General features: G+C 46.0%; 1 protein-coding gene across 4 annotated transcripts; it reads left to right on the top strand.

The window, feature by feature from the left end:
* Nucleotides 1-2,674: 2,674 nt before the first annotated feature.
* Nucleotides 2,675-23,243, top strand: SAP130 (Sin3A associated protein 130). Of its 4 annotated transcripts, none has more exons than XM_050902642.1 (20): nt 2,675-2,786; nt 3,738-3,973; nt 4,582-4,740; nt 5,847-5,958; nt 7,464-7,588; nt 8,440-8,564; nt 9,140-9,290; nt 9,496-9,586; nt 9,871-9,975; nt 11,064-11,205; nt 11,477-11,598; nt 14,207-14,509; nt 15,508-15,682; nt 16,926-17,030; nt 17,781-18,142; nt 19,557-19,805; nt 20,114-20,239; nt 21,171-21,274; nt 21,961-22,074; nt 22,299-23,243. In XM_050902642.1, exons 1-20 carry the CDS (start codon nt 2,675-2,677, stop codon nt 22,455-22,457), a joined length of 3,177 nt encoding a protein of 1,058 aa, XP_050758599.1. In that variant the 3' UTR covers nt 22,458-23,243. The 4 variants fall into 4 exon arrangements, with proteins under 4 accessions (XP_050758599.1, XP_050758598.1, XP_050758602.1 ...); XM_050902641.1 differs by having other exon boundaries at nt 15,505-15,682; XM_050902645.1 differs by lacking the exon at nt 16,926-17,030.
* Nucleotides 23,244-26,455: the final 3,212 nt, after the last annotated feature.

Genomic DNA, 26,455 nt, shown 5'->3' with positions numbered 1-26,455 from the left:
CTGCAGTCTCAGTTTCAGAAGTAGGTAATGCCAGAGGCAAAGGTGGAATCAATTGTTGAAACAATCAGTGGGTTGTTTCTTTCATTAACTGCTCTAGTTGACAACCTATCCTGTTGAAAGGAGTCCCACAACTTAGTTGCACTGTGCAAAGAACAGCTTCTTTCACTTGCTCATTTGTTTATAGTGTAAATATGAGGGAAATCTGAAAGCAGCATATGGCAGATAAAAACCAGTTGTTCTTTATTCATCTTCTCTATACCTTTTACAGCTCTCCATCAGAACTCTCTCTGAACTGTCCCTTTTCCAGCCGGAAGATGCCAGCTCCATTTAGCCATTCTTTATCTGCTCTGTGTCCGATTATCCTTGCCACATCCTCTGAACGTTTTGTAGCATCACTGTGATCTTTTTGAGCCATGGGGATGGGGGAGCAGAACTGCTCATCTCATTCAAGAGGTGTTGAGCCAGAATAAAGCCAGGAGCCCAGCCAGGCAAAGTAACTTCGACAAGGATAAGGGCAGTGTCCCAAGAGTCAAGCCACAGGACAGGTCTCAAGTCCTGATCGATGGTCACCCCGCAGAGCAGTATCCCTCCAAAGTGAACCTAACCACTGTCCATGCCCAAAGCTTCCTCAACAGCTGTTTGCAGGGTTGTTCACAAAGCTGAAGGGTTTGCAAGGCAGAATTAGGGATTACTCAAATGTGATTCTGTAATTTCAAGGTTTTCTTTCTGGTTTCATTTTAAAATATTACTAAAACTCTGAAAATGACAATTGTCTGTCTGACTTCATCTCTGAGCCTCAAGACACAAGGACCTAAATGAGAACAATGTCACGGAAAAGAATGGTATTCTGAGGCGTGTGTAATCAAACATGAGGCAGCCCTGGACTGGTGACATCTCAGGGTTGCAGTGTGCATTGTCACCAAGGTTTGGGGTTTTTTTATTTTTTCCCCTCTGTCCCAGCGAGTAGCAAATGTTTATGCCAGAGACAACAGGGATGTTGGAGTCAGGTATTCATTGATGCAATCTGTCTGTTTACAAAGTCCCCTTTCCCTGAACGCAGCAGGCGCACAGCAGCAAAACTTAATCTTCTGCAGGGCCAGCCCCGTGTCAGGCCAGTAGTTAGGATCTGCCCAGCTTTTCCTCAGTGCCTTGCGCTCTGTGAAGCTCTTCCTGACTTCAAGGTGCTTCTTTGCATACTTAAGTTTAGAAAGAAGAAGCGAGAAGCAAACCTCTCACTGAGACGCATCGGCAGAATTATTTCCGTATGCGTATCTGTTGTACCTTGGTGCTGGTAGCGCGTAATGCCCGGTGTGAGGGGCCAGCTCAGGCCTGTGCCGCTCCGAAGCGAGAAGTGGCAGAAATGAGAAGCAAGAGGGCGAAAGGGGCCCGGAGCTGCGGGGCGCGGGCAGGGCAGGGGCGGCCGGGCAGCCCTGCCTGCGGCACCGGCTGGGGGTGCAGGCAGCGGGGGCCAACAGAAGGGACGCAGGACGGGGTTCGTCCGGCAGGGGAACGGGTGGTGAAGAACTCGGGGGGGCTGGACGCGCGCCCGGAGCTGTTCGGGGGTGCGGGCCCAGCCCCGGGCCGGTACGCGGTGCCCGTCGCCGCGCCTGCAGCAGCGGCCGCCAGGGGGGCGCGGCCGCCAGCTGGCCCCGCCCACACCGCGTTTCCCAGGAAACTCCACGGCTTAAGGCCAATAGCGCGCCCAGGCAAGGCACCGCCCCTCCCGCGTCTCGCGAGATCTTTGCCCGCCGGAGCGTGCGCGCGGACTACATCTCCCAGCAGCCCTGCGGGGAGGGCTGCCGCAGCCAATGGGGCGGGGGAGCGCTGAGGTGGGTGGGGCCGACCGGGGCCAATCCGCCGTGGGCAGCTGCGGCGGCGGAAGCGGAGCTCGGTTCTCGGCGGTGGCGGCGGCTCAGCGACGGCTGCTGCGGGGCGCCCCGGGCACAGGTAACGCCGCGGGCAGCGCGGCCGGCACCGCCTCGCTCCGGGGTCCGAGGGCGGCTCCGGAGAAGGGCTGCGGGCGGGGGGCAGCGGCGGCCGCTGCTTCAGTGCGCGGTGGCGGGGGGGGAGCCCGCGCCTGGCGGCAGCGCTGCGGAGTGGGGCGAGGCGAGCGGCTGAGGCGGCGACAGCGAGGAGAGAGGAGAGGGGCGGGGCCCTGCGCGGCGGCAGGACCGGGTCGGGAGGGCGGGAAGGGACGAGGGCAGGACAGGACAGAACAGGACAGAGGGGAGCAGGGCTGGGGAGGGCCGGGCCGGGCGCTGCGGGCCACACTCGGGGCGGGCAGGGGCGGCCGCGGGCGCCGCCGCGCTCCCGGGAACATCCGGGCCCTGCGGCCCCTCACGGCGGCACGGTAGGGCGGGCCCGGGCGGTACGGCCGGCCCTCGCTGGCCTGCGCCGTCCTCCCCGCCATTGGCTCGCCGCCTCGTGAAGTCATTAGTACGGTCGCTCCTCACTGGCTGTGGAGGCCTGCGCTGGATTGGCTGGTGTGGCGGGGGCGCGCCGCATTGGCGCAGCGTTGGCAGTGCCGCTAGCGCCGCGCCCAATGAGCGGGGCGGGAGCGGGGGGCGGTGCCTGCCGGGGGTGTCGTCGCCCCCCGTGAGGCGGCGGGTGGGGGTCGCCGGTAGCGCGACGTGCTGTGACGCAACGTAACGGTCGTCGGTGCCCGCAGGTGGACATGAGCTCGCAGCAGTTCCCCCGCTCGGGCGCGCCGCCTGCCGGCCTGGGACCAGCGCCGCCGCCCATCCCCACCAGCGGCTCCGCCGGGCTCATCGCCCCCGCCGCCACAGGTAAGCGGGCTCCGGGCCCCGCAGAGGACGCGCCTTGCCCCGGCCTCCGCCGGCGGCCGCAACCCGCGGACAGCTGCCGGCTCCAGGGAAAGAGAGTGATCCCGGTGTCCCCGCCCCGCGCCGTGTCCCCCCCGCCTCGGCTTCGCCGGCGGTCCCAGGCGGTGCGCGGGGACGGGGTCGCACCGGGCGATGGGCGGGAGGAGCGGGACGGGCCCGCGGGCGTGTGGCAGCCAGCCCGGAGGCTGCCTCGGTCACGAATGGGAGGAACAACGTGAAAATCAATTTAGTTGCTGACTCTGAAAAGCGACGTCAGGGCAGAGTTGTTCCTTTGCTCCTTTTAAGTGCGTTTGCTCGGCTGCCTGCGCCCCTCAGCTCGTCTTCTGCGTGTTTCTAGCAGGAGGGAATATGGGAACGTCTCAGGTGGCTGAAAATGGGCTGGGAGCCCTGATTGTAGTTACTGCTGTCCCTGCCAAGATTACAGGTTTTCAGCAGGCTACCAGAGGTGGCTGGGGGGGAGCGGCTTCATTTTCAGGAGGGTTCATACTTGTTTCTCAGCTTGATCTTCAGATACATAATGCAGTAAATGGAGACTTTTTAATACTACCTGTTTCATGTGGGACTTTATGGCAGTTGCTTAGATAATTCTGTATTTTTCACTTGAAAGAAAAATTAGTCAATCTTTGTTTGAAGAAGGTGTTTAGATGGACTTCTCAGAGATGACCCCAGGTTGCCTGGCAGTACAAGGCCCGTCAGTGCTGAGGGGAACCAGCAGAAGCAGTGCCAGAGTTCCTGGGGTTTTCATCATTGGAATATGTTTAATTGTAAGGGTGAATTTCTTTTGTTTAGACTGTTTCTGATACCACGTCTCTGACCTGGTGGGTGACCAATGCGAACTTGTTAACCTTTTTTACGTTGTTGCTCAGAGTTTCCTTTCTCTTTTCTTTTCGCTAGTGAGTGATGAATCTAGTCGCGACTCAGAAGTTGCTCCTAGAGAGCACATCGGCCCTGGCGGCTCTCTACAACCTCGAGAAGAAAAGCAGGAACCAGTGGTGGTTCGGCCATATCCACAGGTTCAGATGTTGACGCAGCACCACCCTGTCCAGTCTGGTGCCCCGGTGACAGTGACAGCACCACCAGCACATTTGACTCCAGCTGTGCCACTTTCCTTTTCAGATGGACTTATGAAGGTAACGAGAAGGTTCATGATTCATAGGGGAAAAAATACAATCTGTATTACAAGTTAGTGTGTTGAGCAAAAGAAAAAATTACACCGAAAACTTCCCTGCTTTTGTTTCTTAAGCTTTCCTTGTGTGCTTCTACTGACTGTACACTGCCTCGTGGGTTTAGCTGTTCCATATGACACACTGAGGACTTCATAGTATCACAGCATTATTTTTGAGAAGGGTGGGTTTTGTTTATCTCTTAAGAGAAGAGTGATTTCAATCAGTTTCTGAAATCTTCCCTTTTCTCTGCAGGAGTGGATGAGAATATCAAATTAACTGTTAACGCCCAGTGTCTGTAGGGGAATACCATAGCCCTAACAGATTCCACTCGTGACTCATGCTGTGTGTTAGAAGCTGCATATTTCCAGTACAAAAGATGCCCTTTCTTTGTCCCAAATGAAAATGAAATAGCTCTAAATGACCGATATCCTTCTTCTCCAAATACTTAACCATACTTGTCCTTGCACAAAGCTGACTTTCTCTCCAGGCTTTGACTCCCAAAAATGATTTCTGCTTCAACATTGAGCTCTCATTTGGAGTTACCAACGTTTCTGTCTTTGTATTTCTTGTAGCCTCCCTTGAAGCCCACCATGCCCAGCCGGCCCATTGCTCCTGCACCACCCTCTACTCTCTCGGCTCCCACAAAGGTTCCTGGGCAAGTTACTGTGACCATGGAAAGCAACATACCACAGGCTCCAACAATTCCTGTGGCAACAATCAGTGGGCAACAGGTCTGGTTGTTTTTTTTCTGTTCCAGCTCACTGCATGGTCAGATCCGTCCTAATACTGGTACAACTGAAGTGGGCTCTTGCAGCAGGAGGGAAGGTAGAGAGAGCAGGCTTCCCCATTCAGTGGCCACTGGTTGTTGGATCAGTTGTGCTTGGAGCATTAAAACTCAGACTCAGTTATCACTAGCTCTTTAGAAAGCTGCTGATTTGTTGTAATCATCCAACTGACGTAGCACAGTGAGGCTGTGATAGCAGAGCCATATCCAAAAGCTTCTATGCAGCTGAGTCTTTCCTTAATAGCTCCTGCTGTTTCCGTACCGCTTGGAGAATTTCTACTGTACACAAACTGCTGGGATTCGTCACCGCAGTGTTCTTTAGCTCTCCTGGGAGCAGATCAGAGGAGACTGGTGAATAGTTCATGGTTTTGCATGTATTCTTATTAAACCACTAGTGACAAAATTTGAGGAGGGAGGTGTAGATAATGCTTTAGAAATTTTTTTTCCCCTCTAACTTTGACTGCAGAGGCAGTCCTTGTGATTTGAAACTAGTTTGCCAGAACACTCGTCACTAAACCTCTGAAGTCTCAGGTGTTTGACGTAAAGTGCCTTTAGGTGAATTTGAGTTAGGCTGGCTAAGGATGCGCAGCAGTTTCAGTGGATTTGTATCATTATTAATATCACTCGTAAATCCAGAATTACAAGAAAATATAAATAATTTGTTGCAGCATTTGCCAGGTTCCCACCATTCTCTCGACTTTACTGGAGAGGTGGTATGAATCTGTGCCTTAAACGTCACTAATGGCAGAAGGGCCACCTCTTTGGTTGATATGCGAGTGACTGCTGGCTGTCACCCATGTACCAACCAGAAAAATAGATCAGTGAAATAGATAAATGTTTACATCTTCCACACACAACTGTAACTTTATCCTGTGAAAACATCTGCCTCTTTCTCCACTGAAGTTGTAATGCATGCAATGTCTGTACACCAAGTATTTCTACAATATCTCTTTTCTGTCTTTGGGACTTAGATATGGTAATAGTGTGGCCATTAATTCTTGTCAACACAGCTCATAGTTTATTTTGGGGTTTGTTATCTCTTTAACCTTGCAGGGGCATCCTAGTAACTTGCATCATATCATGGCTACCAATGTACAGATGTCTATCATCAGAAGTAGTGCTCCTGGGCCTCCGCTACACATTGGAGCTTCTCACCTACCCCGAGGTAAAGATCTAGCTGTGCTATCCCTGCCTTCTGTTCACAGCCCCTCAGGGAAGGTGCATCTAGCCTTCACCTCTAAAATTCTCCTCACTGCTAATGCAGCTAATGCTTCAGCTGTTAAAACTGCTAGCATAAATAGGTGACTGCTGGCCTTTTAAGAATTATGTTGCCTTCAGCCATTTAGGGCAGGACTGTGTGACAGTGTTGAAAATGCTGGCAGATACTAGCATGTCTGTTGCTCTAGTTCTGTGCTGTTAAAACAGTGAACACTTCCAAGAAAAAATATATGCTGGTCTAGACTGACCTGTCCTGCAAAATGTCATGTATGTTCTTGGTAGCAAGCGTTGCTCACCTATGACAGTGGCACCTGAGCAGTTGTGAGGCATATACTTGTACCCACCTGTCACAGGATCACTCGTGCACTTTTGTGCATGCTAACATATCATATTGTGTGCATTTGCATTTACCCTTGAGTTAAATGCTGGTGATAACTACAAGCCCTTGTCTCCTAGGATTTTTGTTGCTACGGCTTACAAAACAGGAGATCAGCCCCTTAAAAGAAGCCCTGTGCTCAGTAGAGTCTGTCTGATTTCTGACTGCAGTTTTACTTTCAATAGCTTATGGGTTAGGTTTCTAGTTCAACTTTAAACTGATCTGAATTCAAAGTACCATTTATATTTTTATTTCCATTCATATTCGGTGTTATTTGCTCACTCAAGAAAAATAAATTGACATGAGCGAAGACCTAATCTTCTTTTACTAGAGTAGGTGGGAGGACTGTGCAACTTTATTTGTAGCTGAAGTAAAGTGTAGTGTTGTTCACTTGATTCTTGTGGGACAGCTGCCACAAACTTTGTGTTGTCACTTAGCACATGTTTTCTTTTCTCTTCCTGCTCTTTTACTTTCAGCTTGAATATTAACTTTTGAGGTAATGATTTCAGTTAGGGACATTTACAGAATATATGCAGTCTAGTCCATCAAATGATTTCAAGGCTATTTGCCTTCTACAGTGATTTCTTACGATCAGGAGACAGCAAAGAGTAGACAAATTAATCAAATTGCAGGTTTAAAAGGGGTTTTTTTTTGTTTTGAGTTTTCTTCTATTGCATGTGTATTTTTCTTCTGACTTCATCAGGTGCGGTGAGATTATTGTTAGTATCAGGTGACTTATTTACACATTAGCCCAGTAATCAAACCGAATTCTTTCTACTGACTTCCATAGCTTGGAATAGAAAAAGATTGGATTTGCAATGTAAGGTTATTATAGGGGAATGAGAAGTACCAATAAAACCAATTCATTTAAAATAATACCTACCCTTCCCCACATACTTTTGTGAACCTTACGTATATTTGTTGCAAGCCTTACTTTTAAACCAATGTCACCTGAACTGACATACATATGAAATACATTAAAACTGAAATACGTACCAGCTAATGTCAGAGTCTCTTAGGTCATAATGGAGCCATTTGGGTGCACAGCATTTTAACACACTTGGTTTGTTTCCCAGGTGCAGCGGCTGCTGCAGTGATGTCCAGTTCTAAAGTAACTACAGTCCTGAGACCAGCTTCACAGTTGCCAAACGCAGCTACAGCTCAGCCAGCAGTTCAGCACATCATTCATCAGCCAATCCAGGCAGGTAGCAGCCAGGCAGCTCTGCCGAACACTGACCACCAGCTCCAAATTTGTCCTGGCACTTGTTTGTAATGTATAACCTGTAATTGGGTATTTACTGGGCTGAGGCTACTGTCAGCTCTCTTCCAGTTCTGTTTCTTGGGTACCAGTCTCTAATAGCAAGTAGTGAAATAGTTGCATTAGTCCGGTGGTTTTATTTCCTTTGTAGACTTGGTTCCAGAAATTGGGTTTTTAACTGTCTCCAAAATGCTTAGAAACGGGGAAGAGGATTTGGTTCAGATATACTCAAGTTTTAAAGTCTGAAAAGTCTGGTGCGATATGCTCGTGTTGATTTGTTCTTAAATATATGTGTTGACGTAGAGTTGAAAAAATCTCATTTTAATGTGCTTCTGTATATCTCAGCTTATGTACACACAAAAGGAGAAGATTATAGATATCATCTCCCTACAATAGTACTAGTGTTCACTGTTAGGATAAAGGGTTAAACATCTTTACTTTGTGCTTTCAGTTAGGATCCTGATGTAATCACCTTTGACTTCCTGTATGTACTTGGATCAGGGTTTCTTTTCATTCTGAAGGGAACTGACCTTTGGTTTTTTTCCTAAAGACCTTCAAAGAATCTGGTCTTGTTAACTTTGTTGGTTACCAATTCCTATGATGTACATGCTTTGAAAACCAGGACAGATCTGCTTAGGAGCTTGCAGATCAATTCAGAAAGACTGGACATGTCTTAGAATGCCAAAACTTAGTGATATGATGTAGGAAAACCAGTTTTACCCAAGTAATTCCTAGTTATTCTCTAAACAGCAGAATTTCTTTTCTGAATGTGTCTTTTTGACTCGTTTTTATAGTCTCGTCCTCCTGTGACAACTTCAAGCACTATTCCTCCTGCTGTGGTGGCAACTGTCTCAGCCACAAGAGCTCAGTCCCCCGTTATAACTACAACAGCAGCACATGCTACAGAGTCAACCCTCAGGTAAAGGTGCTTTGACTTTACAGAGGCTGCAGGAAGGGGAAACATACGTGTTAATCATCTGGAGCTGATAATCCTCTAGATGTGGGATGATATAATACAAAAATAGTAATGCTTGCACAGTGCAAATGCTTTCAGTTCTGTGAATAAAAATTACTATAAAAATGAACTGTTGCTCTGTGTTCTGAGAAGGAAAGACCTTAATGAATCAGTTTTGAAGTCCTCCTTCCTGGACAGCAGGGTTTCTGTTGTAGGAACTTGTGGCTAATTCGGCCCATCTTTTTTTATGAAGACACAGTGAAAAATGACACAAGAATGTTGAAAAGCATCCCTGACAGAAAGTCTCTTTTATGAACTGATAGGAGTTATGGATAAGTCTGCCCTCCTAGCTGGGTACGTAGGGCAGATGAGGACAGAACAGTGTAGTTCAAATTTCTTAACACTGCGTTACCATGTACTTGATAGCAGTGCTGCTTTCACAGAGGAGGAGACCAAGGCCTGATGTGTGTCCCTGCATTTTGTCTTCCATATTTAGTATCCACATGGTTATCTTCATGATTATTTTTCTTTCTCTCCAGTCGACCCACCCTGTCTATCCAGCAGCACCCACCTTCTGCAGCTATTAGTATTCAGCGGCCTGCACAGCCGAGGGATACAGCTACTCGGATTACACTACCGTCTCACCCAGCTATAGGAGCACAGAAGCCACAGCTCCACACCATGGCTCAGGTAAACTGCAAGAAGAAAAAAACCCTTGTGCTGCTTCTAGATGTCTCTTTTGTTTATATCTTGAGGGCTAAGATTAAATTTGGAAAAAGAGTTAGTATGGGGTTAGAAATTTATGTTCTTTACAGTCAATGTAGTATGATTCCATACTAAATATATATTCTAAATGTACAAGTCTTAACTTGAAGGTTTTCTTTTCTTTTCATAGAAAACCATTTTCAGTACTGGTACTCCAGTGGCAGCAGCAACAGTGGCACCTATTTTGGCAACGAATACCATTGCTTCAGCAACCACAGCTGGTGAGTATTCGTGATGCTATTGTGGGAGAGTTGTGGGGTGTAGTTTTTGTTGTTGCTTTTTGTTCGTTTTCCTCCTTGAAGACGGAACCTGATTACTTTTGAGGAATTCTTTATTTATGGTAAAGACTGCATTTGGAAGTGCATGAGCAGACTTCAGGAGAGAAATGACTGGGTTCTTCAGGGAGGTTGTCTGGGTTGGGGTTTTTGCCCTCTTTATTTGGATATAGATATACTGGTGTGATAGGGCTCCATAGAAAGATCTTGTATTTTTTTTTTTTCTTTAGGTTCTGTGTCTCACACTCAAGCGCCTACAAGCACCATTGTCACTATGACAATGCCCTCCCATTCTTCCCATGCTACAGCTGTCACGACCTCAAACATCCCAGTTGGTGAGTGATTTCAGTTTTAAGAAGAGTGTGTAACTGATGCTTCGATTTTTCTGTTTATGCTAGCAGTGTTTGTGCACGTTAGCAAATTAAGGGTGGAAAGAAAACCAGTTCAAGCTGGGAGAAACCAATTAACAGGTCTGCTGTGGCATAACTTTTTTTAATACCAGGAAGAAATAGGTGTTCTAGGAGGAGTAAGTAATAAAATGGCTCATTAACTTACTCAATTGAGTTTTTAGACAAACTTGGGCCTTTTGGCATTTCAGAAACTGCATCGTATATACTAAAAGCTGTAACTGCTTGGTGATAGAATATGGCTTTCGTAGTTGATTTTTAAGTTCCTTCCTGTGCTTCTTGAGGTGTTAGGTGTAGCCTAGTCCAGTTTGATTAGTGTGTTCATTCGGAGATAAAACACTAGGGTTTAAAGGTGGGAACTTTATTTGCCTGGATGTGGAATCTGCCTGAGATGTTTCCTACAGAACTGCCTAAGTTTCCTTTTGTTCATCTCTGTTTCCATGCTGATGTCCTTGTTGTTCTTTTGAAATCTTGTAATATCTTTCCCTACCATAAATTTCCAAGGAGTGAAGTTATATCTCCATACATCAGTGTTTCCTGTAAAGCTTTAGTAGGTGTATTCTTTCTCTTCTTGGCCTCTGTCTCTGCATACTTATCTGCCTTGATCTCGTTTCCCTTGATCTCTGAAGTTCTGCTTTGAAAACTTGGATGCATAAGCTCTTGACAGCAGAAAGGATTGGGCTGATCCTAAAAAAAAAAAAAAAAAAAAGAATTAACTTCATTTGAGCACTGGAGTAGTTACTCTCTTAGCAAGTATAATTTATTTATGCATTTATAATCCATCTATTCTGGTGTAAATTGATGAAAAATGCTTAGTTTCCCTTGTTCTTTGTGCCTGTTGAGGAAACCTATCATCACTGTGGATAGGAGATCATCTGGGGATGGGGTGGGGTTTTTTGGGTTGAGAGGGAAGGGAGTAGTATTGGGGTTTTTGCCAGGAGAATTAATCCTGTCTTTGCAGTGTTTACCAACTTTTCCTTTGACTGTCAACTAATTACATGTTTGTCTTTATGCAGCTAAAGTGGTTCCTCAGCAAATCACACATACTTCTCCCCGGATCCAGTCTGATTACACAGCAGAGAGGAGTAATCTCATACCCCTCTCTAGTCACCGGGCGTCTCCAAACCCAGTAGCAATGGAAACCAGAAATGACAACAGGTGGGGAACTAACAGCTCTATGAATGAGAGTGTGTGTGAGTAGGTTTTCAGTGCCTTGCTGCTTTTAGGGGTTCTGATATGCTGGAAATAATGTGTTTTAAAAACCTGGGGTGGGGGGGATTTGGTAGTTTTGAATTAATCATGATAGTTAAGATACTTGATAGCTTATGATGGATGAGATTACAAAACTCGGGGAGTGGCCCAAAGGTAAGGGTTGAAGATGAACTGTTGAAATGGTGTGTATAATACTTGCTCTCTTTGATGCCTGTAGGCAGTCGGTGCCTGTCCAGTTCCAGTATTTCTTACCAACATACCCGCCCTCTGCCTATCCTTTGACTGCGCACACCTATACCCCCATCACCAGCTCAGTGTCCACCATTCGCCAATACCCAGGTAAGACCAGCTTTGGGGCAAGCTGACTTTGATGCTTTGTTTGGTTGTTAGCTTAGGTATGAGCTTTAGTGATAGGAGAAGCTAAGAGGCTTTTATGCTTATTCTGATAATTTGTCACAAAAAGTCTGTGACTTGTTGGCTGAGGGGAAAACTCATGGGCAAGGGGTATTGAACTGCTTCAGAGGCCTACTAAATACAGCTAATAACAGTTTTCTCAGGAGCTTCACATTTGATATCCAAGGGTTTGCATCTCTAAGTAAAAGTTTTTGATTCTACAAATCAAAACAGTTCAACTCCTCCAAACCACAGCCGGTCTTTGATGCATCTTCATTCCCTGGTGTTCTGACGAGCCCCTTTTACTCTTTCCACATGAGTGTACAGTTTGAGAGAGAAACCTGAACCAAAAATGGAAAAAATAAGCTGCATTGCACACTTTTGCATTAGTGTTCTATTTAAAAGAATGGAGCAATTAATGTGTTTGAAGTCTTGCAGTAATTTGCAGTCAAAAAATGATGTGTAATGTGAGCCCACGTAGTCAACCCAAACTTATGTCATTCTGTGACAAAATTTGGAGCACTTTTACCTTACTGAGTGGTTTAGGACTGTTCTCTATAATGTGATAATTTCCACAATCCAAACTGTAGGAATATGCATGATTTGGATTTTCATGGAATATCTGTGTCTGCTGGCAGCATGTTACCATTGAGCAGTATAGAGGGAATTCAGAAGGACTTGGAGGTGGCAAAGCCCATTTGCTGAATGGAAAAGTATGCACAGGGAACTGATGAGTTACTGGGGTCTGTTCTTTCTTTCTGTCATTGAAACTACAGTGAAAAGTTTCAAGTCTTGACTATAAGTCATGTCAGGATTTGAGGTGGGCTTCAGAATGATTAAATGACTTGCAAAAGGGACAGGTGAGCTGCTTTTGTACCTTCCTGCACTTTGGCTGAAGGTTTTAAAGGAGAATGTGCAGGTGAGTGGTGGTGGTGGTGTTGGCAGCTGTGGTTGAGGAGTGGTTATAGAGCCCCTGATAGAACGTGATTGCAGACTGTCAGGAGTTCCAGTTTTGGTAGCATATTGAGGTGATGGTAGGCTAATGCTAATTTTTAAAAAAGCAGATGTAGGTTCTTCAGCAGGAGCTCATTGACAGAGACATTTTGCTTGTTAAATTGACTTGAAGCATCAGTTGAAGGTACTAATTATGGCAGTAACTGGTGACAACTCAAAGCAGAGGATTCAAGGTATCAGGAGGGACATGCACCTGTACTGAGCACAGCCAGGTGAGGGCTTAGATAAAAGTAGAGAGGAGACTTTTTAACAGATTGCTGAGATAAGGAGAGTTAATGCAGAATTTTGAGGAAGAACGTTGACTTTGGCTTTCAGAATGCTGGTTGTGTTTTATATAGTCTTCCAAAAGGATTTTGTTGGATAGAAGGTGCTGCAACAAAAGTGTTTCGCATAAGGTGCTCAACTAAGAGAATTAATGTGCCATACTTTATACAGAAGCCATTTTCAGGGACCTGGTGACAGATTTCAGGTTTTTGACAGCTGTTTTTAGAGTGTCTTGTCAGCACAAGAACTTGATCGAAATCCTGTGACAATGACAAAAACAGCTTGTTCTGCGATGAGAGGGCTCTCCATTGTTAGCAAGCAAGTCCATTGTTGGCAAGTTCACACTTGCATTCTGTGTATGGCTGCAGAAATCGTGGTACTGTTCTGTAAAGACTGGAAATCTGGGGATCCAGGAACTGCAGGTGGTCTAACAGTATGGTTAAGTGCTGGCTGGGAGAAGTGTAATACGCCGTATAGTGGATCTGGAAAGATGGAATCGTAGTTGCTTAGAGCTGTAAATTCAAATAAATGAATTTAACTTCTTAGAACAGGTGCTTCATTGGCAACATTGTTCTGCCACAAAAAGATTTCATGTTCATTTGAGCTGTGGGATCCAGCCTATAATTGCAAGCCCTGTTCTGAGCCAGATAAGATTGTACTCAACTTCAGAACAGTTTGTCCAGTTGCGCTAAGGAAAACTTTTTTTGATTATGTGGCTGGGGAAAGGGGATAAGGAAGTAAGCCCTGTTTTAAGGTACTTACACTTGAGTCTCCGCTTTCGCTGCTTGCTTTTGTACAGTCAAACGTTTGGAGTTTTTTAATTGATGTAATGATAAGCTCTGTGGAAAGACTGTCTTTTGAAAAGAAATGGCTTAGGCTTCTGATTTATTTTTTTTCTTTTTTTTAAGCAGGGAAAATGCCAGGTGTTGGTACTTACAAGCATCGTAAAATAAGATAGTAAGCAAAAACAGTGCACGGCTTTCTGAAACTGGAAGCTGGGTACAGAAATGTAATTTGAGTCTAACTAAAAGTAGTTAAACTTGATCTTTTCTCTCTTGTTGCAATTTGAAGTAGAAATAAACAGTAATGCTTAATTCTTCTGGCAGACAATCTGGCTTCTCCACTCTCAAATTTACTACTGCAACAAGCAGGCTGGCAAATTAATTTTTCAAAGCAAAATAGTCTTTGAAAGTAAGTATTTGAGTGAGAGGCGCTAGGGGGAACCGAGGCGACCCACGGGGTAGGTGTGACGAGGTGTCTGTGTTGCTGCTCCCAGTTTCAGCCCAGGCACCCAACTCCGCCATCACGGCTCAGACCGGCGTCGGAGTGGCCTCCACTGTCCACCTCAACCCCATGCAGCTGATGACTGTGGATGCGTCTCATGCCCGTCACATCCAGGGCATCCAGCCGGCACCCATCAGCGCACAGGGGATCCAGCCAGCACCAATCAGTGCCCAGGGCATTCAGCCAGCACCAATTGGGACGCAAGGACTCCACCCCGCTGCACCAATTGGCACGCAGGGGCTGCAGCCAGCACCAATCAGTGCTCAGCAGCCACAAGCCGACACCAAGACTTCAGGTAAGAGCAACCCAGTAAAGCCCATGCTTTGGACCTAGTCAGAGCAACTGAACTTCTGTCCTACAAATTTGGCTTATTTTTTTTCTTTTACTCTGACTAATGATGTTATAGTCTCTGTGGTCCAGTAGTGGACACTAAATACGCATATTCTCCCAGCAAATATTTTTTACTTTTTTTTTTTTAAGCATACCGGGTGGAGTGTGTGGGTAGCCTTGAATGTGTTACTTCAGTGGAAAAGACTGGTAGTGCCTGAGCTTAAACAATTCTCTTCAGTAAGGCATTGTGGGAAAAGTAATTTACAAGTACATGGTGTTCTCTGAACTGTTCGGCTACACATTAGATCACAGTACCAATTAAAATATGGCCAGGTACCTTCAGCAGTTGGTAACCTGATCTCAGACTGCGACAGAAACCATCTTTCATTAAAAATGATTGGTCTGATGAAACCCCAACAACTTACTGAAGAAATGGGATACGGCAACCAAGAGAATATGCTGTTGCAAAGCTGGCAGAAATATTGTGTGGTGACTTCCTGACTGTCTAAATGCTCTGCATCAGTTAGTTGGCCAAACAGACTTTGGCAGAATGTCAGAACGTAAACACAGCTGATGGTGCTTCCTTACAAGTGGCATGTATTGCCACGTAGGCTCTAATAGGAGTGTTATTCTGTTGACACAGTTGTGTTGGTGATCTCCCTAGCGATTTCTGCATTTTCCATTTCTTCTGGAAAAGATTATTTCCCTAGCAGCAGTTGTTAGGCAGGAGGTAGTTTCCATCTTCCCTGCAGAAGGTTCAGTGATCGGATTGCTTGTAGCAAAGGTATTGCTTACAAAATAGTCTGAAAGCACTGCAGTTACACTGAGGGAGTCAAGGGAGCATGGACAACATATGCTCTGCAAACACCTGCTTTGTCATCAAATTTCTTTAAATAACTACTGCTTTTTCCTCTCTGTATCTGTTGTTCTCTCTGCTGTGTCAATGTCCATCCCTCCCAGCAGTAGTCTTGGCAGATGGAGCCACCATTGTAGCCAATCCTATTAGCAACACATTCAACACGGCTTCTGCAGCAACTACAGTTGTGCAAACCCATAGCCAGAGCGCCAGTGCCAGCGCACCAGCCCAGGGCTCTTCCCCGCGCCCAAGCATCCTCCGGAAGAAACCAACCACAGATGGGTGAGTAGAATTGAAGATGACATGTGAATGACACTTCTGTGCAACCTAGCCCGGCTAAATGGAATCACTTCAGTGGAGATAAGAAAAGTTTTAGCAGATTATTCAGTCAGCAGTGGTTGTGAGTAACCTGCTGATCTGTGAAACACACTTCTTTTCCTCCCTCAGGGTAGCATATAGTTTTCTCTTACTGTCAGTAATAAAATAAGGAGGACAGTTTGTCTCCTAGCTCTTGAAAGTGACCTTTTGAGGGAAAGTGGATTTGAGGCTTTCTTGCTTAGTGTAATAAAAACAGAGTTCATAATCTACTAAAATTAGAATTCTGTGCTTTGTCTTCAGTGCTTTTCTTGGAAGAATATGTGGATGAGTAGAAAGGATAGGATTAGTACCCTGCTGTGAAATCTGATTAGGAAAAAGGGAGGGAGTAACTTAAAGTCTTAAAATATTTTATGTTGTCTGTCTAATTTTAAATGCCGGAATAAAGAGGCAAGAGACAGCTTTAGAATTAACAATGCATTTCCTCCTGACTAACGGCTGAAAACGTTTGGAACTGATGTGTCCTATGAGACTAAAATTGCCTATTTTTTTATTTGGGTGGAAACCTTTTTTAAGGCAGAGAAGCTGCAGGCTGTAAAACTGAAACAGAAATTAAAGAAGCAGAGGTAGATCACCAACGATCTCAAATGTTTCCATTTGAGAAGTTGATTATTTTGGACAACAGTTTGACTTCCAGCCCCACAGGAGACATGCTGCCTAACATCCACATTCAGGGCTTGAGGTCTTGGAGTCAGGCTTTGATGCAGCCTAGTCCAACTAAACGAAGCAGATGCCTGTCTGAGCACTGTTTAGTTCCAGATAATTTGCTCAGTCTTGAAATAGCAGTGGAGGACAGTGGCATGGCCAGACCTCCCTTGTGTCCACTGTTGGAGCCTGGCAGTCTCAGTAAGGTGCTCTGACTGGCAGGATGAACGTAAAGCTGGCATTCTTGGAGAAGTCCTAAATGGGGGTGAGACTAGGCCAGAGCAACTAATCTTTTATCTTTAAAGAAAATAAAACATAACATCTAATTTGAAAAGTAATATGAGACTCTTTCTGTAGCGAATCAGTTATACTGAAGACAGAGTGCAGTGATACAGCTGTAACTCCTATCCTGATTCAGGCAAGAGAGGGTTGATCCCTTTGCTCTCAGTGGTATTTGTCTTTGCATCAGGGAGGTGGGAATCTTAGATCTGTCTGTCTCTTACAGGCTGGCAGTCCGGAAAAGCTTAATTCCACCTCAGCCACCTGAAGTAGCTAGCACACGTGTCGAGAGTACTATGCGAAGCACATCTGGATCACCAAGGCCTGCTGGGTAAGACTTTAGGAAACAACCAACTGCATCATAATAGTTTCATTATATTTGTTTGATTTGTGTTCTTTGGCTATTGGAGCGTTTTCCTTTCTTTTGGGAAACTTAATCTATTTTGAATTTGTCAGTGTGACGACTCTGAACAGACTTGACTAGTTCTGCTGTTGTGAAGCTGAGGCAGTAACCTTTTAAAAGATGTGGTTATGAGCTTTCATAGAAACAAACAAAAAACCCTCTGCTCTTGTAAACGATAGGCCTCAAAACTTTTTTCTATAGTACTTGGAAATTAATGCTGAAGAAAGGTAAATGGAGCTTCTACCCTGCTTCAGTTGAGTTCAGTGGCTTTACAATTTATTGTTTCGTAACTATTAGCCGCAGTGGGAGCTTTTGCAAACAGAGGATGGGGGCAGTACAGCTTTGGGTAAAAGTTCCTCTTGTCTGCATTGTGAAACTGTCTTGATCCTTTTAGAAGTATTTTGAAGTTACCTGGAATTAGTCATGAGATTTGTTTGTTACAGTGAGTGGAAGAAAACAGCATCTGTAATAAATACAAAGGATTAGAAAGGGAGTGGAGGAGGAAATGTAACTGAGATGACACCTTCTCCTGTTAAACACATTACTGAGCCAGGTGTTATTTGCGGGTGCAGGAAAAACTGGATAGTCTGAATCCAGCTTGGCTCATTCACTTTGTGCTAGGTGGTCATGACTGAGATGCAGTTAACTTCAGTTTGTTTTGCTTTTGTTATGTTACAGTGCCAAGCCAAAACCTGAAATTCATGTGTCCATGGCCACGCCAGTCACTGTGTCTATGGAGGCAGTGTCTAATCAAGGCAGCGAGCAGCCCACCATTGCGGTCCCTCCTACCTCCCAGCAGCCCCCCTCTGCCATTCCAACAATCATTGCAGCAGCCAGTCCCACTTCGCAGCCTGCAGCAGCGCTGTCTACCATTCCAGGAGCTGTCCCAGCTGCTCCACCAACTTCTACCACAATTGTGGCAGCACCCGCTCCTCCATCAACCATGAGCGGTGCCCTGTCAGCAGTGCTGGGTCCTGCGGTACCAGAGATAAAAATCAAAGAGGAAGTGGAGCCTATGGACATAATGCGACCAGTATCTGGTAGGTGGTTGTTAATCATCAGGTTGCTTCTTCTGTTGTTGAGACAACGGAGAAATTAGGAGGATTTCAACACATCCGTCCTGAAAATGAAATTTCATCTCTTTCATGGTAGCACAGAATACCAGTCAAAGGGTTCCCATATGCCTTGTTACTCATAAAGTTCTTCTTTGCCTTCTCCCTAATCTCCCATGGAATCACTTGTTATTGTGACTGCTTTGTTCATGTTCAAACGATCCAACTCCAAAGAGTCTCTGAATTCCTTGCTTAAAACACACATGCTCAGCAGCAGTACAGATACATTATGGATCAGTTCAGCTAATTTCAGTTTTCTCACAGATCCTACTGTTCAGGTCCAAGGGCCTTTCTTTTATGTGAAGAATTAGTGACCAGAGTAGGACTTCATAGGGCCCTCCTGTGATTCGTGGATATTTTTCTCTAGAACTTTTTAAAATAGTCCTTATATTGCCTTACTTATCCAGCTTGGCCATGGTTGCTATCAGATGGCATGATCAGTAAAATTCAGATCCTTATGGATCTCAGGTTGGGCACTATGCAGTGGCAAAATGATATGAATGCATCCCACATTAATGAGTATCAGAGTTCTGTTTTAGTTGTTGGTTTTATCACTCTCCTTAAAGCTGTATGGTGTCCTGTGATGGAAGAAGCTGCTTGCTACAGATGTCTCTGGAGCACAGGCAGATAGCATTAAGCTCTTCAGGGTTCTTTTGACTCTTACTGGCAATTGTGGGTATGCCAAATTGCCAAGAGATCCCATCCCAGAAATTTCTTGCTGCGACCTCAGTCATGACTGACTGAGCTTTTCCCTCCGAACATCAAGGAGTGTTCCCTCAGGCTACCTGCTGCTCTACTGCCCAACTTCAGAGGTGTGTTGGTTGGTGCAGTGACCTACTGATATGGTGCTGTTGACTTGGCAGTACAAGTAGACTCTTGCAAGGAGAGTACTGCAGTCCCGATTTGATTGCATATGAGACTCTACTTACATTACAAGAGGAAAGGGACTTGCTTGCTGTTGACTGTGATCCATGCTGGCATGCATACAAAGGTATCTTTTTTTACAGTAACACAAGACATGTTAGCATGGATTCCTTTTTGTAGCATTAAACTAACATAAGCTTCAGATATGAAGGAACTGAGGGACAGTTGTCTCTGCTGTCATTCTTTATGCTTTTGTATATGAGACACTAAAGATCTTAGCGTATAGGCTTGTCCTAGTACTTGCTGCTGGCTTAATATCTGGCTTCCTACATACATGGAGCTGAAGTGCTCGTACTCTTCACGCTCCTCACAATGCGCTGAAACAGGAACTACTGTTGGAGGTAGTGTTCAAACAACGTCAGTGTGTTACCTTTACGTTGCTGATGGTTTGGGTTCTTTTCTCTTTCCTTCCTCTCAGCAGTCCCTCCTTTGACTACAAGTACTGTGTCTCCATCTTTGGCATTGCTGGCCAATAACCTTTCAATGCCTCCAAGTGATTTGCCACCTGGTGCCTCCCCGAGGAAGAAACCTCGTAAGCAGCAGCATGTCATCTCCACAGAGGAAGGGGACATGATGGAAACAAACAGCACTGATGATGAGAAATCCACTGCCAAAAGTTTGCTGGTGAAGGCAGAGAAGCGAAAGTCTCCTCCAAAGGAGTATATAGGTAATGTCCTCTCTAATGTCTTTTTTTCCTATTCAAGTGTCTGTATTTTCTCTTTCATTTGTTTCTCAGAGAAGGTGCTCTGTCATTCTCCCGCTTCCTAAATATAAATAATACAGAATCCAAGTATCTGTTCCTCAGCACTTTCTGTATAGTGATGTTCAGGGAAAATGACCTTTCTCAACACATAGAGCATCATTTTGTATGAGGTAGTGCTTACTGATCTTCTGCTGGAGTTATTGTGTCATGCTGATCTCCTACTTTCACCTACTTAATGATAATAATACAGTTCTCCCTGGATCCTTTTCTAGATGAGGAAGGCGTAAGATACGTCCCTGTGCGTCCAAGGCCACCTATCACATTGCTCCGTCACTATCGCAATCCTTGGAAAGCTGCTTACCACCACTTTCAGAGATACAGTGATGTCCGGGTAAAAGGTCAGTCTGCTTCCTGTAGTTTGACAGTTTCATTCGTCCGGGATGAACCACTTCAGCGTACCTGTTAAGGGTGTCTTAGGAGCATTCTTAGCTGGCTGGTGTTGATAAGCAATCCCACAAAAAGGTTTTGATTGCAATTTGGAAAACAAGGTTGATCAAGTGAGCTAATGACTTTCATTAGCTAGATGTTGCCTAAATCTCTTCCGCTCTCAAGATAAAGGAGGAAAGAAGGGAAGGACACTACATAAAATTAGCTATAATTTTGTAAAAGAAAAAATTGTATGGTCATTGAGAAATCTGTTTACATACAGTGATAGAAACTTACTTTAATCCTTAAAGAAGAGACATGCTATGGTGATATGCTACAGTTTAGTTTTCTGATTTTCTTACTACCTAACAAACTTGCCAGTTTAACCAAAAACATTCTAGATTTAGTGTAACTAGTCTTGTCAACGAACAAATGGGCTTTTAAAGAAGATTTTTTTTTTTTTCTAATATGAGGAAAATAGAGATCCGATACTGGTTTTTAGGCCTTTTAGCTAATATCTTAGAATTTTTAAACAGATTGGGTTTTCACAACTGTGTAAATACATCAAGGAGGGAGTAGATACGCATTTCAGCGGTAAAGAATGGACCTTTTACTTTTTCAGGCAGGGTGTTTGAAACACTGAGCACTACATTCTTTAAATGGGGAAAAAAAGGGATATAATATAATTTTTCTGGAAATACAGATAACCTGTTAATAAGCGAGAGCTGTGGTCAGATATGTGGCAGATGGGTAGCTGTTTTCCTGTCTGAATCAAAACGTTGCTTGCTCTCACTTATTAGGATGTATGGAGAGCAGGATTTGGGTTAATCTTTTTGTTTGAGAAGAGAAGCCTGGCGAAGTCCTGAAATTTGAATAACATATTTTTGTATTTCTTGGTGACAGAAGAGAAGAAGGCTATGCTACAGGAGATTGCCAATCAGAAGGGTGTATCCTGTCGTGCACAAGGGTGGAAGGTCCATCTCTGTGCGGCACAGCTACTACAGCTGGTAGGTGAATGGGGCTTGCCAGCTTCCTACGACGTGGGGGAACCCGGAGTTGTGTAAGACAGGAGGATGTTTTTACAAACTCAGTACATGGTCATCTGACACTGGGATACCGTAAAGGAGCTGGTGTGTAGTGCCCAAAGGGAGTGGGACGTGCTTTCCCCTTTCTCAGGAATGTGGCGTAAGTGGCTTGGAAACTTAGAGTGTTGATTTTGATCCAGACATAAGAGCTGATGTATTTTGTACAGATGATCAAAATTGGCAACTCCCTCCTGCCGATGCACAGGTCTGAAGAAGCGTCTGTTTGGGATGGTGCGGCTGATCTGAGGAGGCAGCACTGATCCACATTCCTGGATGCTTCTGTTTCAGGTTGGGGGTGAGGTAGGTGCTCTGCATTCTAGCACCAAACTCCCCAAAACCTCTGCATTCCTGGAATAGTATTGTGAGAAATAGGGGAAACAGCTCTGGTTAGGATCCATGTTTGTTCAGAAGTGGAGCAATCCTGTAAATAGGATGTTAGTAAGAATGATAGTGCCACACTCTACGTCAGAGGCTCCATCTTCTGAATTACTAACATCAGCAGCTGAGAGGGGAACGGATTAGCATCTTCTCTGTGTAGCTTTCTTAATGTGGGCGAATGTTTTCTGGCCTAGCGGTGAACCTTCTCATGAAGTGCTAATGTCTTGTAGACGAACCTGGAGCATGATGTGTACGAGAGACTGACTGCCCTGCAGGAGGGACTCATTCCGAAGAAAAAGGCAGCGACCGATGATGACTTGCATCGAATCAATGAACTGATACAGGTAGGTTCCTGTGGCCTCTCAACCCAGCAGAACTGCTTTACCCTAAATTACAAAATACCCTACTGCAGTTAGTAAGAGCTAAAGCTGGCTTAAAAAAAAAAAACAACACATAGGTACACTTCCTGTGTTTCCAGTGTCATCAGTTACAAGTGGTATTAGGAAAAGGTACAGTGGTTGCTTAGACTAGACAGTGTGCTGTTAATGACGACAGTGTTTCATTTCAGGGGAATATGCAGAGGTGTAAACTTGTGATGGATCAAATCAATGAGGCTCGAGACTCCATGCTAAAGGTCTTGGATCACAAGGATCGTGTTTTGAAGCTTCTAAACAAGAATGGAACTGTCAAGAAAGTGTCCAAATTAAAGCGAAAGGAGAAGGTCTAAAGCCAGAATAATGACTCTGGAAATGGAGAACGTGTACAGAATGGAGTTGAACCTTTTTGTAGTTTGGGTTTATTTTTAAGCAGAGCATCTGAATAAAAAGGATGAGTTTAGGGAAAAGATGGCAACAGATGGACATGTGAAGCCTGGTGACCTGAAGGGATTGTCACTGATCTGTCATAATGAACAAAGATTTCTCTCAGGCTCATCTCTTTTTAAAGTCTTTCCAGTCCCATTTGTTGAACCCTCCTGATGTGTCAGTGCCTACCAATTGGAACTAGTGATGCAATGTGTGGTGGACAGTGCTCTCCTTCTGTTCTGCAGCTTAGGGGTAAATGTACACAAGGTGTGTATATTCCTGTAGCGCAGGAGGTTCTGCAGGGGACACCAGGAGGCTGACATACAGGTATCGATCCAGACAGCAGCCATGCTTCAAAGCATTGAAAATGACACCACTTTCAGTTACCCCATTCGGTTCTTGTTCTTCTGACCTTCCAGTGTCTGAAGTAGCCTTCTTAAACCAGTGCCACTGCACTAGGAGATCTGCCACATTCAGAATCTTCAATGGCTCAGAAGTCCTAACTGTCAAGTTAAAAAAAGGAAAAAAGTGGGGGGGAGTTCATTTCAAAGTGATTCTGTAGTGTCTGTGTGTGTGTCTATGTTGGTGCTCTGGGATACTTGTTTTGAAGTACCTCTTGCAACAGAGGACTTCCTGTAGCTGGTGTAATGTTAATTGTATGTACCACATAAATCCTGAAAACATTAATAAAGGACTCGGAGGTTTTTGTACGTGAGCAGTTTGTGTACCTTTATACTAGTGAAACTATTCAACCTGTAAACTCAAAATCGAGTTAAAGCCTTGAAAGAAGCCTTTTGGCAGGGAGAAACAGTGTTGGAAAGTAGTCGGCCTCTTGTGCTGTGGAGGGAGGGATAACAATTCACGTTTCGGCTCCTAAAGACGCAATATGGATTGCTCCCTGTGCACTTGTGCATTTAACCTTAATTTTTTAGAAAGGTTGCCTCATCAGTTCATTTGTAGTCTCTGCTGCAGGAGGCTTCAGTTTTTCATGAACTAATTCTGTTTTAAGAATACTTTTTTTCCTCATCCAGTTACAGGACTGTTATCTTGATTTTATTCAGAACGGAGTTCTTTCAGAAGTTAATTAGAAAAAATGGTATTTAATTCCTTATTTCTGATTTTTCTTTTTTAACTAGAGAAGTAGAATGTCCATATTCACACTGTTCTTGTGTTTTTAACACATGCAAAACCAACTTATTTCAGATTTGTCTGGATGGCAGTCTCATTTTCATATTAGTTTGACTTTTTAAATAAAAACACTTCCATTGTAAGATACAATTTTAGTATAATGATATTGTAACTTTGGTAATAGGAAAGTTATGATAATTGTTTTCTAATTTCCTAGAAGAAAGAAAACATCAAAATATCCCTAGAGTTTTACAAGCCTGCAAGGAGCGTGTGTGTATACATGTGTATGTTGAAATGTAAGAGACTCTGGCACAGCACAAATAAAAATGCGGGAGGCAAGACATGAAAAGGTGAGAATCAAATAAACTGCTGCTTATGACCTTGTATTTCTTGTGCTTCAGGAACAGAACATGCACAACTGGTCAAGTATTTGTTTGACATTGTCATGGTAATAAAACACCGACACCGCCAGCACTCCCAGGTTCGTAAAGACTCTGCAAGAAGCTCGCTCACGACTAGAAAATTGCCTTTTGTAGGGTTGAGAACTGTTTTGCATTGTTGGCAAAGGGCTTTTGGATGAAATCCAAGGCATTACCAGCAAAGGGCGAGGTATTTTGGGGGGGGGAGGGAGAGAAGGATTCTTTTAAGAACTGCGGAAGATAAAACTTGCTCTTAATCCTTTCTTCTAGGCTCTTCTCATCTGATTCTTTTGAAAGACTCCTGTAGTAATCTTAGTTTTCATAAGCTGGTATTCAAGGCTATCACCTAGACTAAAAGGATCATGCCAATCCATAACCTTAGGATGGTAATAATTTCAGTGTTGTCCTAGTGCTGCGGAAACCATATAGATTCTGTAGGAGTAAGTAAGATCTGCTGACATTCAACGGGATTTCTCCAACTGATGTTTTCTTGCCTATTTATTCTTTATGCTTAGATCAGGAATGGTATACAGAAATTCCATTTTACAATCTTGAAGAGCTATGCCAGTTTGTCTCTTGAGGTTGAATGTGTAGTGTGCTTATACAGACTGGCACAATCTGTTCTTTAGCTTGCTTAAGCGTTTTGCCTGTGTTCTCAGAAGGAAATTAGAAAGTAGCATTGTGGTTTGCTGCAGGGTTCCTCTATCACATAACTTGCTGTACACTGAGAACACCTCATACAGCCAGAACACCTTGACTTTTACAGTAATACTCATACCAGAGACTTAACTACTCAAAACAACCAGCTGTGAGAGAAGTCTCTCCTTTGAGAGTGTATATTGAGCCTCTTATTTTTACAACATGTCCTAAAGCCATTGATGGACTAACTACTTTGCTGTGGCATTTTTGATAGGGTTGTGTAGAATGGGTGAAGGATTTGGGTGCCCCACTGGGGACAAGAAGCAGTTAGACATATTGAAAAAGTAGTTTTTGTTCTGGTGTGGTTGTGACACTTAGTATCTTTGTGCTACTGCCAGAAACATGTTTTACATCTTGCTGTAAATAAAATCTGCTTGGCGGCCAGGGCTATTTTTATCACTGTCTTTGCAAGCAAAAACCACAGCGACAAAAGCGACTGCCAGCCTGCCTAAACTGAAAATTATTTTGGGTTTGCCCTTATTCCCGATTCGTGCTGCCAGGCCGGATGAAGTAACCCGCTGGAGGAGCCGTGTCGGTACCTACGTTCCCGTGAAACCCTCGGCGGAACAGGCCTCCGGGCCTCCCTCACGCCCGTCCCGGCACCGGGAAGCTCCTACGCGCGCTGGGCCACGCTGGGACAGGCCGAGGCTGTCAGGGAGCGCCGGAGGCGGCCGGGCAGCCCCGCGGCTCCCCTCAGCCGTGAGGTGGAGGCGGGACGGACTCGCCCCCCCCCTCCCCCACTGACTGGCCCCAGCGCAGGGAGCGCCTGCGAAGCGCTGCCCCGCCACCCGGCGGGACGGACCAAGGCCCCCAGGAACAGGGGGAGGATGGGGGGGGGTAGGCCAGTGGGGAGGGTCTCCCCGCCCCGAGCCACGGAATGGATGTTTCCGACCGCGCGCCCCTCCTCTGGAGTGCCGTCACAGCGCCTGCTGGCCAATGGGAGAGCGGCACCCCCGCCACGTGAGGGTGTCTCCCCCCGCCCCCCTGGGTCAGCGCGCAGCCGGGGGCGGGGGAGCCCCGCGCGCGAGTGGCCCCTCCCGCCCCCGAGACTGTTTGTCCTCGCACGTGCGGCCCGTCACGTGACGGGGAGGGAACCCGGCCCCGCGCGTCCTCCGACTGGGAGCGGAAGTCCCCTGTATCTATGGTTCCGAGGGGAAAGAGTGTCCTCCCTTCTCTATGGTCGCGCTGGCACCGCGGGGCCGACGGGAGGCTGGCGGACTATGTACATTTTTCCCTCATTACCTCACGACCAGGGAGGAGGCTGCCGGGATAGCGGAGGACCTTCCCTCGGCCTCGCTCCAGTCCTCCAGCTCCCCTCGCTGCCCGGCGGCCCCGGGAAGCCCGGCTCCCGGCCCGGCCGCGGCGGGCCCTGCCCCCCTCCCCCCGCCCGCCGGGCCCGCTTCTCCGGGGAGCCTCGCCCAGGCCCATGGCTCCATGAGGCGGGAGAAGGAGGCGGCGGCGGCGGGGCAGCAGCGGCGGCGGCTGGGCTGAGGCGGAGGAGAAGCCGCGTCCGGCCCGGGACGGGTGCAGGAGGTGGGCGAGCCCAGGGTGGGGGGGGCGTGGGGGGGAAGGCGCCGGCGTCCCGCCCGCCCCGGCGGCAGGGAAGGGGTCAACGGGGGAGGGGGGGACTCCCGCTCCCTGGCGCCCCCTGGCGCCCCCTGGCGGCGGCGGTTCTG

Source organism: Gymnogyps californianus, chromosome 10 (genome assembly GCF_018139145.2).
Source record: "Gymnogyps californianus isolate 813 chromosome 10, ASM1813914v2, whole genome shotgun sequence".
NCBI classification, from domain to species: Eukaryota; Metazoa; Chordata; class Aves; order Accipitriformes; family Cathartidae; genus Gymnogyps; species Gymnogyps californianus.
The sequence above is the reverse complement of the archived record's forward strand: the minus strand, read 5'-3'. Positions and strand labels throughout refer to the sequence as shown.